Below are 16,624 nucleotides of genomic sequence, written 5' to 3' on the forward strand. Positions count from 1 at the left end.
AATTACAAGTTTAACCCTATTAAAGTTTTTGAAAGTTTGAAAGTTTAAAGGTAAGGTTTATTAAAATTAAGATTATTTACTATTTCGACCTTTAAAAATATAAATAAAAACGATAATTAAACCGAAAATAAAATATAAAGGAAAAACTCATTCCCTTTCGACTGATCGCGCTTCCACTTCACTGCCATAAGACGAATAGAACTCGTCGTCGGTATTAACTTCCGTCTCTTTCAACTCCTCGATCTTCTCCACCGCCTCCTTCAATCCCCACCGTCGATCCTCATCCTCTTCGCTGCAAATCATTCCGATCCGCAGCAGCCGCACCATTTCCCCGCCTTCATTCTTCGTTCCCTTCATCATATCGCCGTCGAAAACCTCCGCCGTCCACTCCTCCCGCACTGCCGACTTCACCCAAGCCGCCAGGTCGCCGTTGGCTGCGTCTCCTCCATGCCGGAGATAGTTCGCCGGGAACTTCCCGGTCAGAAGCTCGAGGATCAGGATTCCGAGACTCCACACGTCGGTCTTTCGGGATACCCGACGGTGCCGGATGAACTCCGGCGACTTGTACGCCGCCATGTATTGCTGTGCTTGATCCTGGCACACCAAAGGGTCGAGGCCGAAGTCGGTTAATAGAGGCTCGTAATTGCTGTTGAGAAGAATGTTGGAGGATTTTAAGTGGCCGTGTGGTAGGCTCAGGCTCGGTAGCTCGCTGTGTAAATGGGCCAGGCCTCGGCCCACTCCCTTGATGATCCGTAGCCGTGTGGGCCAGTCTAGCCCAATATTTTCAGGCGTACGCTGAGCTGGAATATTTCAAAAAAAATATATCTTTTTAGCTATAAAAAAATAAAAAATAACGTGTATTTTCTAGGTAGATCCATCATTAAAAAAAATTATTATTATTTAAGATTATTCGATTAACCATTTTCTAATAGATTAAAAAGAAAAAAAAACATGCACATCATTTCAAATATAGTTTAGTGATAACACATCAATTATCATCTACAATTATTAGATTAAGAAAAATATTATGACATCAAATTTAAAAAATATATATTAAAGGTGTTAGATGAACACGACTCTCGATATTATCCATTTTGAGTCTAAGCTCTCATGGTTTTGTTTTGGGCTTCCTCAAAAGGCTTCAGAGCATAAGCTCTCGTGGTTTTGCTTTGAGCTTCCCTAAGAGGCTTCAGAGCATAAGCTCTCGTGGTTTTGCTTTGAGCTTCCCTAAGAGGCTTCAGAGCATAAGCTCTCGTGGTTTTGCTTTGAGCTTCCCTAAGAGGCTTCAGAGCATAAGCTCTCGTGGTTTTGCTTTGAGCTTCCCTAAGAGGCTTCAGAGCATAAGCTCTCGTGGTTTTGCTTTGAGCTTCTCTAAGAGGCTTCAGAGCATAAGCTCTCGTGGTTTTGCTTTGAGCTTCCCTAAGAGGCTTCAGAGCATAAACTCTCATGGTTTTACTTTAGGCTTTCCAAAGAGGCTTTAGAACATAAGAAATAAGCTCTCATGGTTTTGCTTTGCATTTTCCAAAATGCTCCATACCAATGGAGATAGTATTATAAATCCATTAGCCGATGTGGAACTTTCATCGTCCAACAAAGGGTAATTTAAGTATTAAATGGGTTGAAGATCATACATACCATGGCCATGAAGATGATCAGCCAAGTTGCCATTCCCCATGAACTCAGAAATCAAAAGCTTATCTTCATTTCTATAATAGAAAGCCACAGGCGGAAGCAAATTGGGATGTGAAATTATCCCCAACCTTTTCATGTGCTCATGAAACTCTTCGAACCCAACGCATCTCATGGGCCGAAGCCTCTTTACAACCACTGGAGGCCCATTTGAAAGTAGGGCCTTATAAGACGACCCAAAGCTGCCGCCGCCCAGAACTTCCGCCGGGGCCCTCAACAGCTCCTCCAAGTCAAAGAAGGGGCTATCGGCCCTCACGAACTGCAGCTTCGCATTTTCTTCTGTCGGCTCCTGATATTGGGCCTTTTCCAGGCCCAATTGATCCTGGGCTTTTGAGTTTTGGGCTTGCTCTGCCGCCGATAACAGAGCCCTCCGGCGGCGGTAGCGGTGGTACAAGACAATGACGGCTACCAAGACGATTCCGACGGTGACTCCGGTGAGGATGTACCACTTCTTTGGGGACTTACATCGGCTCAGAGGCTGTCCACATAAATCCTTGTTCCCTGTAAAAGACAAATGAAATTTTTTAGGTTCAACATTTAATTATAAGCTTAATAATATACAGATATTTTAATCAAAATGTTAAGATACAAACAAAGTTTTATGCACTTGAAATTTAAAATCACAAAATATTGTATTAAGCTCATATTAATTTAACATTGTTTATACAACCTATGCCAAGCAAGATTGTAAATAGCTGGATTTCAATTACTTATGTCCAAAACTTGATCAAATATTTAAGTATCTATTTCATAGAGAAAATGGTAACTAAAGATAATTATGAATCTAAATAAATTCCAAAGAATCCAAAATGTTAAAAATAATCTCTAAATTGAATAATTTTAGAACCTTAATGCCACATTTAATAACTATTTTATTTTTAGTTTTAGGTTTTTGAAAATTACTTTTGTACTTTCCATTTTCTAAGACTAGCCCGCTTCCCGACGAGGGAAATTCGCACATAATTAAGGGAGCCATTATGAGCCCCTGAAAAAAGAAAAAAATCGGTTTGATTTGAGTTCCTTTGTTCAAATCAATATCTATGTCAGGCAATTTGTGTGTCAAGAAAATTCTTGAAATCTAAAATCAATGTTGGAAAAGCGAGCGGTTTCCACACCCTTATAAACAATATTTCGTTATCCTCTATAACCGATGTGGAATCTCACAAAGTGTCCTCGCTTGCATTCGTTCCCCTCTCCAATCGATATGAAACAAATTAATCTGACATTTTTTCTTTCGCTAAAAAAACTATCTATTGAGTTGTCCATTAAAGATAATTGTTACTGACTCGAAAACTTAATCAAGAGGTTATTTATCTATCTATTTTCTTTAGAGCAAAACAAAAAAAATAATAATAACAAAGTATAGAGTTATAGCTTATTCACCTGCAAATGCATTGGAATCGATTTTGGCTAAGCCAGAAGGTATTGGACCCTCCAATAGGTTATTGGACAAATCGAACAACTTCCAATCCCTCGGAATAAAATCAGGGATTTTGCCTTCAAATCGATTCCCTTCGAGGCTCAATTCCACCAACGCTGGCAAACTAGAAAGGGAACCTGGAATTTCTCCTTTAAACTCATTCTCTTCTAAACGCACCGTTTTCAACGACCTCATGTTTTCAAAAGCGTCTTCAGGTATTGTACCAGAGAACTTGTTGTATGCAAGATACAAAGCTCTTAATGCGCCCAGTTTCTTAACCTTTGGCATTGTACCATGAAAGCTATTGTTCATGAAGCTCAAGCTTCTTAGAGATGGCAAGTTAACGAGCGTGTCTATGTCGATAACACCACCTAAGCTCAAATTCTCAAGCCGTAACCCAAACAAAGTTCCATCTTTGCAAGTCACACCAGTCCAGTATTTACCTCTCGTCTTGGGATCGTCGTTGCAGATGTTGATCGACGTGTCCCAATTGTCCAAGGCGGTGTTGTTCGAAAGAGAGCTCTTGAACTTAATGAGGATTTCGGCCTCGGGACTGGTACTAGAGGAAGTGTTACAGCACACTACAAATAAGATGAGTAAAAACAGGTCTGTTGTATGAGCCATGGGTGAGGGAAGGTGTTGCAAAGTGTATTTGGAAGGGAAAATGAAGGAAGATCAAAATGGAGAAGCAATAAAGAGAAGTTTCTTGTTTTGATGAGCTGTTTAAAGGCTGGTTCTTTTAAGAGATATTGCATAGTTTGTTCCCCCCACTCTCCATCAAAGGGAATAGCACAACATAGTTTAATGTTTCTAGTTTGGAGTTTGGTACGATCTTTCTTGTTATTCATGAAAAAAAGAACAAAAAAAAAAAAAAGTTTTCATAAATAAACATTAGATTGGGTTTCTATCTGTAACCTGGAAAATGTCGACAGCGTTTAAACGTTGCTCGAATGGCCAACCTGACATTTTGTCTGTAGGAAGAAAGACGAGAAGATTCAAAAGTCTAAACCGTCAACAAATTGGCAATTTCCTAAGACATGCTAACAAAATGATTTAAACAAACATTTACGTAAGGAGTCGAGGATACCATTTGAGAACAACGCTTACTTGGTGGGTCAACGAAAACCGAATTTTTCGTGAAGAGAGAATCACTCACAATCTTCGAGCAGGTCACGGAGATCGTTAATGGTGTTGAGAAAATCTCCTAGGCATCTGATAAGCTTGCTCCCTTGACGTCTTATCAAATTAGTTTGGTCCTTGTCATTCTTTTCATCAGAAGTTGCACATTCTGCATTCTCAGACACAATTTCTTGAACATTTTCTGCATTTTCAAGCAATTTCTTCACCATCATTTGCTCTTCGGGTTCAATGTCGTCAGTCGCCTTTGCTCCGTTGTTTTTGATGTAGCAATCGCGAAGGTCTGATTCTGGAGAGCTTAATAGAGGTTGTTCTTCTGCTTCATCCTCTTCGTCTTCTTTACATTCTAAAGATTTCTCAAGGCCTTGATTTCTCTTAGACATTGAACCACGTCTTTGCCTTTTAGGGCCTAACATGAAAAAATCAGAAATAAGAAGACCAATATTATTGAAGTAATTTGAAGACAGCCATTGTAAGATCCATCTCACCCTTTAACCACACTTTAGAACATGATGCAAAGCTATTTATGCAGTTACGACAAACCCGTTTTTTCGGTTTTAAAAAAATTCACAATTAACCCTTATGAAAATGCAGTCAGAAAAGTTCAAATTGCACCTCATGGATTATAAGGAAAAGAAATAATGAATCTAGATCCTGGAATCACCATAATACCGACCCGTTCTATGTCTCGTTTTGATTTTTACGTAGACATGATTTCTAGATACAAGCACATATATTCATGAAATGTTTGAAGGAAGCACAGTATCTGAGACTCTGAAGCAGTTAAACTACTCTTTCCGGAGTTTTTAGCATCGAAAGCAAGAAGAAAAAAAAACGTTTCTGAAATTTCCTCAATCACTGATCATCACTGATCAAGAAACTAAAACAAGATATCATCTTATAACCAGGCTATCAGAACCCCTGCTTGCATTATGCTCATAACTGACACGACTAATCGCTAGGATGTCTAAAGGCAATGAAGGGTATCTGAAGAGGGTCACAATCGAGCCCGAGAGGCCGACCCCCATGAGCTCCGGCCAAAGTTGAGGCCCTTGAGGCCAACCTCTAGGGGTTGGCCAAGGAGCAAAAACTGTAATTTTTGTAATATCCATAAACTATTCTCATGGGACAACCATCTTACCTAGCCTAGCTACCGTGCTAGAACTCATTCCCTCTATGCTCTTTATTTTCATTTCCCTTGTTGACCACTCGCAAAATCAAAATATGATTATTATCGAAGTGTACTTAAAGCAATAAATTCACATGAAAACTTAATCTCTAAGAGCTCTAGGAAATAAAGTATCATACCAGGCTCTGAAATTTCATCGGCGTTCTCAACGGCAGCCTCTGGATCGTTATCGGGCTCTGTATCCGACTGGTTCGCCCTCATTGATGAGACATTATCAATTGCTTTGAACAGCTCCTCGTCAAAGTTGTCAGGAAGTCCCAATTCTTTTCTCCTTCCACTCTCCAAACACCAATACGAATCATCCTCCGGCATCGTTAACTCCCATTGCTTGATAACATCATGTTCAATCAGCAAACACTCCCACTTCTTCCTGCATTGATTCGAAGTCCGAGCCACATTCAAAGCTGTGCAGTCCTCTGCAACAATCTTCCATTTCTGATAGCTAGACAAAGCTTTCAAACAATCAGCCTCCACAGCACCAATCACATTAACAAGAACAAGGCATTCCGCCGCGGTCCATTCCAGTGCTATTTGAGACCGCGTCCGACGAGAACCTGAAACCCCCGATCCACGGTTGCCGTTTTCTTTCTTCATTTCCAACTCAAAATGTTCTTCGTTTCCAGTTTCGAAAATTTCAAATCTCTATTTCAAATCCAAATGAGTCTATCCACGATTCAACACGAGACGACGAAAAATCAAACGCCATTCCGTAGTAGAAACTAAACAAACCATAAATTTATGAGATTAAATTGAAACGATGTTGATTCCATCAACAATAAACAAAGAATCGAAGGATATCGGGTAGAATAAACGCTTATACTCACGATTTCGTTCGCCTAGCGGATGAATTAAGAAGTAAATCAAAGTAAAGCAGAAAAGAGTGCGCGAAAAGTTGGAAAGTGATCGAAATTGCAAAATAAATCGAATGAACGATGATGATATTGCAATGCTGAAGATTTATCAGTTGAGAGAGAGAGAGAGAGTTGTTCACTTTACCAATTTCAGATGAAGTGAAGCCGTAGCTTCGTGCGTTGCCCTTCCGCTCTCGATGCCCAATCTTCGCGGTAGAATTGGAGAAGCCACGAATGCCCCATTCCTCACGGGTGTCTAACGCGCACTTTTCCACTATACGAACTGAATTTTAAATTTTAAATTCTTTTTACATTTTTATCCATTTTTAACTTTAATGAACGTTTAATAATGGCTTGAATTTCCAATTTTATATTTTCTAGTTATTAAATTTTTAATTTTATGTATACTATATATTTAAAATAAAATAAAATAAAATATTAAAACTGGTTAAATACCAAATTTAAAAATTTTGATTACTAAAACATAATCGATACTTATAAACAATCGTAAACGTATTTTTTAAAGCTTCCAGATTCTATTTGTTACTTTTGGCTACTAAAACTTCTATTTAGTAACTTTTTTTTTTTTTTTTCAATTTCTCGTATTTTTAGAACAAAAAACAATCACATGTTTGGTTAATATTTTAGATCGATCAAAAATATATACCATGACGAAAAAATAGTTAGATAAAAAAAAATTAGAATATGAATTTTTTTTTATTAATATCTCGAATTATAAACTCGACCAATGACTAAGTTGTTTTAATGTATTTATAAAATACCAATAATAGATAATTGAGGCATGCTTCCAATGCCCTAACTAGTTATGGGCTCTTCCCTAAATGGTCTTGGCAAAATAAATACAATAATTAACGGTAAAACGGACAATATCTTCTAGCGGTAGACTTTGGGTTGTTACAAATGATATCAGAGCCAAACATTGGTCAGTGTGTTACCGAAGACATTGGCTCCCACATTGGTTGAAGAAAGTAACCAAATATTTCTTATAAAGGTGTGAAAACTCTTCCTAATAGACGCGTTTTAAAACGGTGAGACTGACGTTAATATATAACAAATTAAAGCGAATATATTAAAGTGAGGATTGGCCAGAGCAGGAGATACCAATAACAGCTTTTTGCTAACATTATCTCCTACTGAATAAGTATCCAGGTTCAATGAACCGAGCCATATTGCTTTTCCAACCAGACAGTCTGTAAAAAATTTTCAACTACGCCCCGTGGTCATTCAGTAAATTTAGTGATACATTTTCGGGAAGTAAAAAACAACAAACAAATTAACTTTTTGTTTGATGAAAGTCCGGCGTCTACTAATTTAGAATGATTATGGAATGAGACTTTTTGAAGAAGTCAAAAGTAAAATCATAAGAGTTTAAAGTGGACAATATCATATCATTGTGGAGAGTCGTGTTTGTTTAACATGGTATTAGAGTCATATCCTAAACTTAATATTGTGAGCCCTCGAAGGTATAGTCAAAAGTGACTAAAGTATTGAACAAAGAGTGTACATTGTTAGAAGACTCAAAAAAAAAAAAAAAAGTCGAGTCTCGATTAAGGGGAAGCGTACTTTGTTTGGGGAAGGTGTTGGATGAAAGTCTCACATCAACTAATTTAGGGAATGATCATGTAATAAGGCTTTCTTAAGTTCAAAATGAACAATATCATATCATTATGGAGAGTCGTATTCGTTTAACACTTCTGACTCTAACCTTTTAATTCCATTAAATTGGATTTGTACTTAAGATAGAATACTTTATTATTTATTTAATTTGTATTAATTCACCCCACTAATTTAAGAGAATATATATATTTTATTTATTTTGAATGTATTTAAATGATTTTAACATTTAATTTTTTAGTCCAACGTGATATCTTAACTAATTAAGTTATGCTCTTAACACGGTATATTTTATAATCTATAAACACATTAATTACATTGACACGTCTATTTTATAATTCGTTAAATTTCTTTGATAATACATTCTTTTAATATTTTATAACAATAAATTTTGACTGATATTCAATGGGGTTGTGGTTTTTTTTTTTCAATAAAAAATGTATATATAACAAAGATCTATTAAATATAAAATATAAAATGTAAGAATTTATTATACACAAATTAAAAAATCAACAAAATATATAAAACACTTTCTATACTTTTTAAATTTAAAGTTCTAAAATACAGTTATAAAAGTTCAAAAGGTTTGAAGTATTAGAACTGGTTAAATAAATAAATAAAAGTTAAAAGTTTTATTAGATATTTAAATTTTATTTAAAGAATAATTTTTAAATATTATAATTAGTCAAGAATTTTAAAATACAAAAGATAAAATTTAAATATTCAAATATTAAAACTAAATTAATAAAAAAAATCTTCTAATTTTACCCTTTGTTTACCAAAATATTCTAAAAACTTTTCAAAAATTTTAAAAATACCTTTTAATTTTAAAAGTATTTAAAAAATTATTGAATTTTCAAAAATTCCATTAATAATTTTATTTAAAAAAATAAAAAATAAAAAATATATTTACGGTTAGTACGATTTTTCCAAAAATATTTCTAAATTTTCGAAAGTAACATTTAAAAAATTGGAAATAATTTATTGGTGTACAGTTTTCTTCCATGGACTCTAAGATTTTTGTGAATTTTTTTATAAGGGTAAATGGTTAATATTATTTTTAAAATTTCATAAGTAAATTTTTAAATATAGACTAATAGTAACATATTTTTTTATTACCTTATAAATTATTTTTTTAAAATTAAGAGTATTTTTAAACAAGCTAAGAGATTTCCATCCAAAAGAATCAGTCAACTTATTTTAGAGATTTAAAAAAATAATTTAAAGGTATTATTGAAATAAATAAAAATTTAGGAATATATTTTTTTTAAAGGTAAAATACAAATTTTGAAATATTTGTATTAATTTATATTATATATATATATATATATATATATATATATATATATATATATATATATAATATTTGTATTAATTTATATTATATATATATATATATATAGTAGCCAAAAAGTGATCAGTTTATAAAATTACAATTTAAGAAACAAGATCTTGACAGAATCCGTCTTACACGTGATACAACTTACAAGTCGTGTGCAGATACGGATAATATATTCTATACGTCGTCGTTTGTGCCTGTCGTGGTACAGACTTCAGTGGCTGACGTGGCACACAAGTGGTCCCAACTCTGTGGGCGCGGTTTCAGTTTCGGTTCATCATCTTGGCGGTACTATAAACTATCAGAATGCTCATTCATTTTCTTCCTCTCGGAAAAACACCATTTCCCTGGAAGAGAGAGAAGAAACAGAGAGAATCAAGAGAGGGAGGAAGAACAGAACTCAGCCACTCTCAAATCTCATCCTCCTCTTTCTCTTTCATTTTCCAGGAAAAGTTTGCGGATCTTCGCGTAAGAATTAAACTCTCTTTCTCTACATTTTTCTTAATATTTTCCTCTTGAATTATCTTGATTTCAATCTTCTATTTCACGTTTCGGAATTGAAACGAGTGCGTAATTGAAGTGATTATAGCCCTATGGATTGCGATTTTAGAAATATTGTCCTCTGATTTTGAAGCATTACTAGTAATTGCTCTTTAAATCTGCATTTTGGTTTCTGATTTGGAGATACATGATATCATTTCATCCACGAACGGGAGGGGTGGGGGTAGGGTTAGTTATTACAAGAAATGGCTGGAACATCTATTGTTCTTCATGATTATTGTTTTCCTTTCTCCAGGAGCTTTATAATCATGGTGTTTTGGGTGTTTGGATATGGCTCACTGGTTTGGAATCCAGGATTTGAATTTGATGAGAAAATTATAGGTTATATCAAGGATTATAAGCGCGTTTTCGACCTCGGTAAGTTTCATATTTCCAGCAAGAATTTGTTGTTGATGTAATTTCCTTTAGTCAATTTTATTGTTCATAACAATTCGTCTCATCTTTGGACCAGCATGCATTGATCACAGAGGTACGCCAGAAAATCCTGCTAGAACTCTCACGTTGGAACAGGAAGAAGAAGCAATTTGTGTAAGATCAACTGATTTGAATATATTCTCAGTGGATCTTGGATCGCTTTCTCTGTTCTTGCTACTCATTTTCTAGTTTTCTACATAATTTTTTCTCAGTGGGGAGCAGCTTACTGTGTGCGGGGGACTCCTGAAAGGGAAACAACTGCAATGGAGGTAATTTAATGTCAATTACAATTTATTTTTATTTAGATTTAGTTAATCTTATAAAGATGTGTTTGATAATGACTTTGAAATGGTTAAAATCTACTCTTGTCATGTTCAAAACCACTCCCAAACATGTTTTTAAGCATTTGGAATCAATTTTTATGGTATAAAAATCGGGTTTAAGAGTGTAAAACCAAACCACGAACGCTCGCATTTCGGTTGTAGTTGTGGGATCCCACGTTGATTGGAGAGAGGAACGAGTGTCAATGACGCTGGGCCCTGAAGGGGTGGATTGTGAGATCCCACATCGATTAGATAGGGGAACAACATCAATTGGAGAGATGAAAGAGTGCTAGTGAGGACGCTGGCCCCACCTTGGTTGGAGAGGAAAATGAAACATTCTTATTATAAGTGTGTAGAAACCTCTCCCGCATTTTAAAAATCTTGAGCGGAAGCCTTAAAGAGAACCCAAAAAGGATTGGGTTTAAGCTATTACCACTATTGATAAACGATAGAATAAGCGAAACATTTCTTTTATTACATGAATTCAATTTTCATTTCGAGTATGTTTGAGAGTGACGTTGAACCTAATAGATGCGATGTTTTTAACCGTTTCAAAATCACTCCCAAACACGCCTTATCACTATGTTGCGGTTCTTCATTATCGTTCTTCCTTGTCTTCCTAGTCTTAAACCAGAATTTCTTGACCGACTCTTTCCTTATTGGTAATTTATTCTCTAAGCCATTTGAAAGTTAATGACAATTCCTTCTTCTTCTTTTTGTCAATCGCAGTATTTAGAACATAGAGAATGTGAATATGATCAAAAGACACTCGTTAACTTCTACAAGGTGAGATTACGAATCGATACTGTCAATTTGAAGCAATTTGTACATTTTTCAAGTCCGACACATTCATTATGCTGTATCTCTTTATCCAGGAAGAGAGCTCTCTTGAGCCAGCCCTTACAGGAGTAATTGTGTAAGTGCCAGCATTTTCTTAGCTAACTTGTTTTTAACTTCCATATGCAATTTGTTTAAACTTTGCTACGATTCGTATCCGAAATGCAGTTTCACATCGACTCCGGACAAAGAAGTGAACAAATACTACCTGGGTCCAGCTCCGTTAAACGACATGGCTAGGTAAAATGGCAAAATTTTAAGGGCCGGTTTGGAATGACTTTTGCTCGTTTTTGAACTTATCCTTGGTTCCCATTGATCAGACAAATTGCTACTGCTGCTGGGCCTTGTGGAAACAATAGGGATTATATTTTCATGTTAGAGAAGGCATTGTTTAACATAGGTAACCTTATCATCCCCCTAGATGGAGCCAAATTCTTTCTAGCAACATTCCTTTGGTTTTGTTCCTCACCATCTGTGTAGGTGCATAAACATTTCTTATTATGGCTATAGGTCACGAGGAGGAAATGGTGATCGAGCTCGCTAACGAGGTGAGAAAAGTTCTCGATCTCCTCGAGAATGGTATCTCAAGGGAGAACAAACTGCTCGGAGCAGCGCCCCACGTAGTACTCAAGTCGCACATATCGTCCTTAGAACTACCACCGCTTCCAGAAGCCATAGCCACAGATTCCTAACTCCAAAATCCCACAAACCAAGCAAACCAGAGGCTTCCAGTGATGGTTAACAACAATTACTACTTAACTTAGATCCATTAGTTTCTGACGTTACTAGTAAGGCTTAGATTTGGAAATCGTCGTCATTTTCGGTTATTCACGACCGCAGTAGTTCTGTACGTTTCGCAATCTTGAACTTTGGACATAGTTTATTTGTATGAACCTTAACTGCTCCGAAAATGGTTAGGAGAAGAATGACTACTGTCACTTATTGCAGTATGCTGTTAGTTCCCATTTCCAGTTCTGTTAGCTATTACGACAAAAGTGTCGTAATAGTGATTTTAACTGTTTCAAAATCACTTTCAAATACACTCGTCGATTCTAAAATTGATTTTTTCTTTAAAATAACGGTTCATTCAAAGTTGTTGTGGGTTACATGTGAATAACAATAGTTACGTTTTTTTTTTCTCGAGGTAGAAAGTTCAAATACTGATTCATTTTTCTTTACTAAAAAAAACACAAATTTAATATATTAAATAGGGGTGTTGAATTTTATAAATAAATAAATAAATATATATATATATATATATATATATATGTCGTAGTAAAAAAAAATCTTATTTTTTATTTAACAAAGAAAAAATTGAATCATAACTTAAAATACTATATTTATTAACATTTATTTTTGTCTATTTTAATATAATTTGACATTTTAAAATTTATAAACTTTATAAAATTTGCTCAACTCACCAAATTTGAAAATATTAAATAGATAAAAATAAATAAATTAAATTAAAAGTTAATTTAATATAAAATAAAAGAAAAAAGAAAAAAGTTAAAATGCGTGGATTATAATTATACATCGGTGGTATGGAAATGCGGTTGAGGTGATTTGGTAATCAATAATAGCGCCAGGTGGCGCGAAATCAGTTGCGAATTATTGGCTTCCATTAGTTGCTTGAAGAGCAATTACATATATATTTGCATTTGCTTCTCACAATCCACAGAGAAGCAATTTCGCGGAAAATGGATTCGGCGTCTCTAGCTACTCTCGCGCCTGCTCTGCCGCAGCAGAATCTTCACGGAGTCTTCGTCTACGGTACTCTCATGGCTGATGAAGTCCTTCGTATCCTCTTGAAGCGTGATCCTCAGTCCTCTGCTGCCGTCCTCAATGGCTAGTCTGTTCTTTCATCATCTACTCTTAGCTCTTAAATTTTCATATTCTCGCTGTTAGTTTCTTCTATTTTGATGAACTTGAAGTGAAATTCGCATCAATGATTTGCTAATTCGTGCTGGTTTTCTAAATGAGGTTTTGATTCACTCTATTAATCTTGTGATGCCTGGCTTTGTGTTGTTTATCTGTGTAATTTGTATTTACTGAAGTACGTGATGCTGATCTTCTATTTAGTAATGTCAGCGAACTGTATGCTTGTTTTGATTATCTAGGTTTTGTTGCTTAGTTGACATTAGCGTTATGGTGAGAAAGGATTATATAACAAATACTCTTCTACTCTTAGCTTTTTGATTTTCTAATCGTGCTGATATTTTCTACTCTTTCGATAAAACGAAGTAAAACTCGCATTGATGATAGCTAATTCGTGCTGGTTTCCTAAAGAAATTTTATTCGCTCTATCGATTTTATAGTTTACTCAGATTGATGCTGTTTCTTTGTTTAGTTTGTCTCTATAGAGTTTTTGGATGTTGATCTTCGAGTATTGTTAGCGAACTGTTATGCTTATGATTTTATAGGTTTTGTTTCTTAGTTGATATTAGCATCATGACGAGGAAGGATTGCATAAGAAATATTCTTCTACTATTATTTCTTTCATTTCCAAACCGTCACTGTTACTTCTCTTTCGATAAATTTGAAGCAAGCTAAATTGTGCTGGTTTTTTTTTTTTTTTTTTTTTTTTTTTTTTTTAATGGAGAATTTGATTGCGCTATCAATCATTTAGTTTACTCGGATTGATGCTGTTTCTTTGTTTGATTCCGTTGTCACAGAAATCTGTGGTCTGTTGACTTTGATCTTCTATTAAGTATTGTTACCGAATTCTGTACTTATGATTTTCTAGGTTTTGCTTCTCAGTTAATGTTCGCATTATGACAAGAAAATATTACATTAGAAATATTTTTCTACACTTACTCTTTGATTTGCATATCATCACGGTTATTTTCTTTTCTTCTGGTAAGTTTGAGGCAAAACTTTGCATTCACGATAGTCTAATTTATGTTGGAATTCTAGAGGAAAATTTTATTCTATGCATCCATCTTACCATTTACTTGATTTGATACTGTTTCTCTGTTTCACTCTTCTCTGTGTTTGCAAATGATAATTTCCAAATAATTATTACAAACTTCTATTACTTAGGATCTATTTGCTTGCTCTAATTTTCAAGGTTTTGATTCATAGTTTATATGATTACATTAAGATAAGAAAGGATTAAAAATATTCTTTATTGCTTGCTTATATTCTTGAGTCCATGATTGACCTCTGTAATTTTCTTGAGAATTTGCAGTCAAAGATTAAGCATTAAAGGACGAGTTTATCCAGCGATCATACCTGTTAATAGCAAGAAAGTATCTGGCAAGGTTTGTAATGCCATCCTGTGTTGAATTAAGCCACGTTCGACTAGTAATGAACCTAAATTTTTTCCATGTCGTTTTATGTTTTCATATTGAACTATCCTGTACTCTTATCAACTATTCTATTCCATACTCTGCAGATTCTTTCAGGCATCACAGACTCCGAAATGGATACTTTAGACGCATATGAGAATGTTGAATACAAGAGGAGCACAGTTGAGGTCTCTTTAATGGTAAAGTATTCGACTCATCTTGGTACTCAACTGTATTTTATTCTCAAGTACTTTGTACTCGAATCAATCGTAGAATCGGAAAATATACTTCCTTTACAATCAAGTACGGACTACTATAAAATACCTTCTGATATGGATATTTTCAATTTGCCATACATACATATTAGAAGTTATTGTAAATTTCTAGGTCGTTAATGAAAAACTTAACAAACTTGAGATCACATTGCTATTCTACAGCCCTTGCAATATTTCTTTTAAGGAGTTGTCATCACTTAATCATTTATGATAATGAGGATAGTTTAAGCATAAATATACTTTTCCCCTCTCGACGACTTTTTTAGGCTGTCGTTGACTGTTTGCAGGACAGTTTTGAGAAGCTACTAGTTTATGCTTATGTTTGGTGCAACGAATAGGATCCAGAGTTGTACGGAGAATGGGATTTTGAGGTAAAAACACTATCCTTTCTTTCTTTCTCCATTCGTGCATCAGAATATAAGATTTGTACATCATAATACCTACGGAGAAGAAGCTTTTTGTTTTTGACTTCTCATTTGACAACATGCTCAAGTGACCCCAGGGCATGTGTCATCATGCAACATGGAGACTAATCCTCTACTTCACTTTCGTAGGGTTCAACAATGATTTAATTGCAAACTAATATAATAAATAAATTAATTTAATCAAGTTTCTTTGTTTTTTTTTTTTTTTTTCCTCCTGCATTTTCTGACTCCCTGCCTTCCATTCAAGAGTTGGTTCAAGACTCGCTTAGTCACTTTCCTTATGTTTGCATCATGAATCCAGTGCATGGATTGAGATTTCTTAAATTTGATATTAAATTCCTTACTAGATTTTGGTTAGTTTTGTTGAGGGTTGCTGGGAGAGAAGTCCCACGTCCGCTAATTAAAAGACTGAACATGAGTTTATAAATAAGGAATAAGATCTTCATTCGTATGAGGTCTTTTAAGAAAATAAAAAATAAAGTCATGAGAGCTTATGTTCAAAATGGACAATATCTTACTATTATAGAGTTCGGTAGTTCTTAAAAGTTTCACTGTTTTTGCAATGCTGTTTTGTGAAAATATTGTCCAGGTGGTTTTGAATTTTTGTTGGGGTCGAAACTTGGAAGTACAATAACGCAATCTGTACTCAATGCTATTCTTTATTTTTTTCATTGTTTTTTATATGAACAATTTTATCTGCTGCAAATTCAAGGAGTGGAAGCGAGATCATCTGGATGTCTACGTAGTCGAGATGGTCGATGACTTTATAGAATAATTTTAGCAGCAGTCGGCACCGTTGAAATAATTGGCTGCTGAAGGAGAAGAATAGCGATGCTAAGTACCAGCTCTCCAATCTCCAGGTAGTAATACTTCCGTACGCATTTTTCTTTTTGAGTATATGATCTTTGTCATTCACACACATCCTCAATCTTTTTTAAGTTAAAGTAAAAGCTTTTGCTCTGCAAACTTTCGTAAAAAGAACCATGAACCTTTTTTTAAACAATTTTTATGCGAAATTTAAGAATAATAATAATAATAAAAAGTACTCGGAAGTATGAGGATCAAGCAAATGAAAAATGAGATGGAATCCACTGTAGAAGTAGGGAGAAAACAAAAAGGCAGAAAGTGTTAATAGGTTGTTTTATAAACAAAATTACTCGATTAAAACAAAGATAGTAATCATTTTGTTGTTTTCTTTTGGTTCGTTTTCCACTTTCATGTGAAAAAATATTTGAATTCTAA

General features: G+C 34.8%; 3 protein-coding genes and 1 pseudogene across 8 annotated transcripts; 2 read left to right on the plus strand and 2 right to left on the minus strand.

The window, feature by feature from the left end:
• Window positions 1-36: 36 nt before the first annotated feature.
• Window positions 37-4,160, minus strand: LOC111797384 (pollen receptor-like kinase 4). The gene is made up of 4 exons (XM_023680368.2): window positions 4,025-4,160; window positions 3,073-3,690; window positions 1,636-2,190; window positions 37-800 (listed from the first exon to the last, which is right to left on the minus strand). The coding sequence occupies exons 2-4, from the start codon at window positions 3,419-3,421 to the stop codon at window positions 148-150; spliced, it is 1,557 nt and encodes a 518-aa protein (XP_023536136.2). The 5' UTR covers window positions 3,422-3,690; window positions 4,025-4,160; the 3' UTR covers window positions 37-147.
• On the minus strand, window positions 3,897-6,568 carry LOC111796679 (uncharacterized). 5 transcript variants are annotated; one of them, XM_023679404.2, is made up of 4 exons: window positions 6,432-6,568; window positions 5,555-6,154; window positions 4,217-4,655; window positions 3,985-4,080 (listed from the first exon to the last, which is right to left on the minus strand). In XM_023679404.2, exons 2-3 carry the CDS (start codon window positions 6,027-6,029, stop codon window positions 4,258-4,260), a joined length of 873 nt encoding a protein of 290 aa, XP_023535172.2. In that variant the 5' UTR covers window positions 6,030-6,154; window positions 6,432-6,568; the 3' UTR covers window positions 3,985-4,080; window positions 4,217-4,257. The 5 variants fall into 5 exon arrangements, with proteins under 5 accessions (XP_023535175.2, XP_023535174.2, XP_023535171.2 ...); XM_023679407.2 differs by having other exon boundaries at window positions 3,897-4,655; window positions 5,555-6,077; XM_023679406.2 differs by having other exon boundaries at window positions 3,897-4,655; window positions 5,555-6,098.
• Window positions 6,569-9,579: 3,011 nt separating this feature from the next.
• Window positions 9,580-12,342, plus strand: LOC111797190 (gamma-glutamylcyclotransferase 2-1). The gene is made up of 9 exons (XM_023680135.2): window positions 9,580-9,728; window positions 10,057-10,178; window positions 10,273-10,349; window positions 10,448-10,504; window positions 11,288-11,344; window positions 11,434-11,474; window positions 11,564-11,635; window positions 11,716-11,795; window positions 11,906-12,342. Exons 2-9 carry the CDS (start codon window positions 10,070-10,072, stop codon window positions 12,085-12,087), a joined length of 675 nt encoding a protein of 224 aa, XP_023535903.2. The 5' UTR covers window positions 9,580-9,728; window positions 10,057-10,069; the 3' UTR covers window positions 12,088-12,342.
• A 715-nt stretch (window positions 12,343-13,057) lies between these two features.
• On the plus strand, window positions 13,058-16,326 carry LOC111796733 (AIG2-like protein D; annotated as a pseudogene). Its single transcript, XR_015421397.1, has 5 exons — window positions 13,058-13,244; window positions 14,583-14,655; window positions 14,790-14,882; window positions 15,245-15,328; window positions 16,095-16,326. The product of XR_015421397.1 is annotated as an AIG2-like protein D (transcript).
• Window positions 16,327-16,624: the final 298 nt, after the last annotated feature.

This window comes from Cucurbita pepo, chromosome 6 (assembly GCF_057944985.1).
Source record: "Cucurbita pepo subsp. pepo isolate OVF chromosome 6, ASM5794498v1, whole genome shotgun sequence".
Lineage (NCBI taxonomy): Eukaryota > Viridiplantae > Streptophyta > Magnoliopsida > Cucurbitales > Cucurbitaceae > Cucurbita > Cucurbita pepo.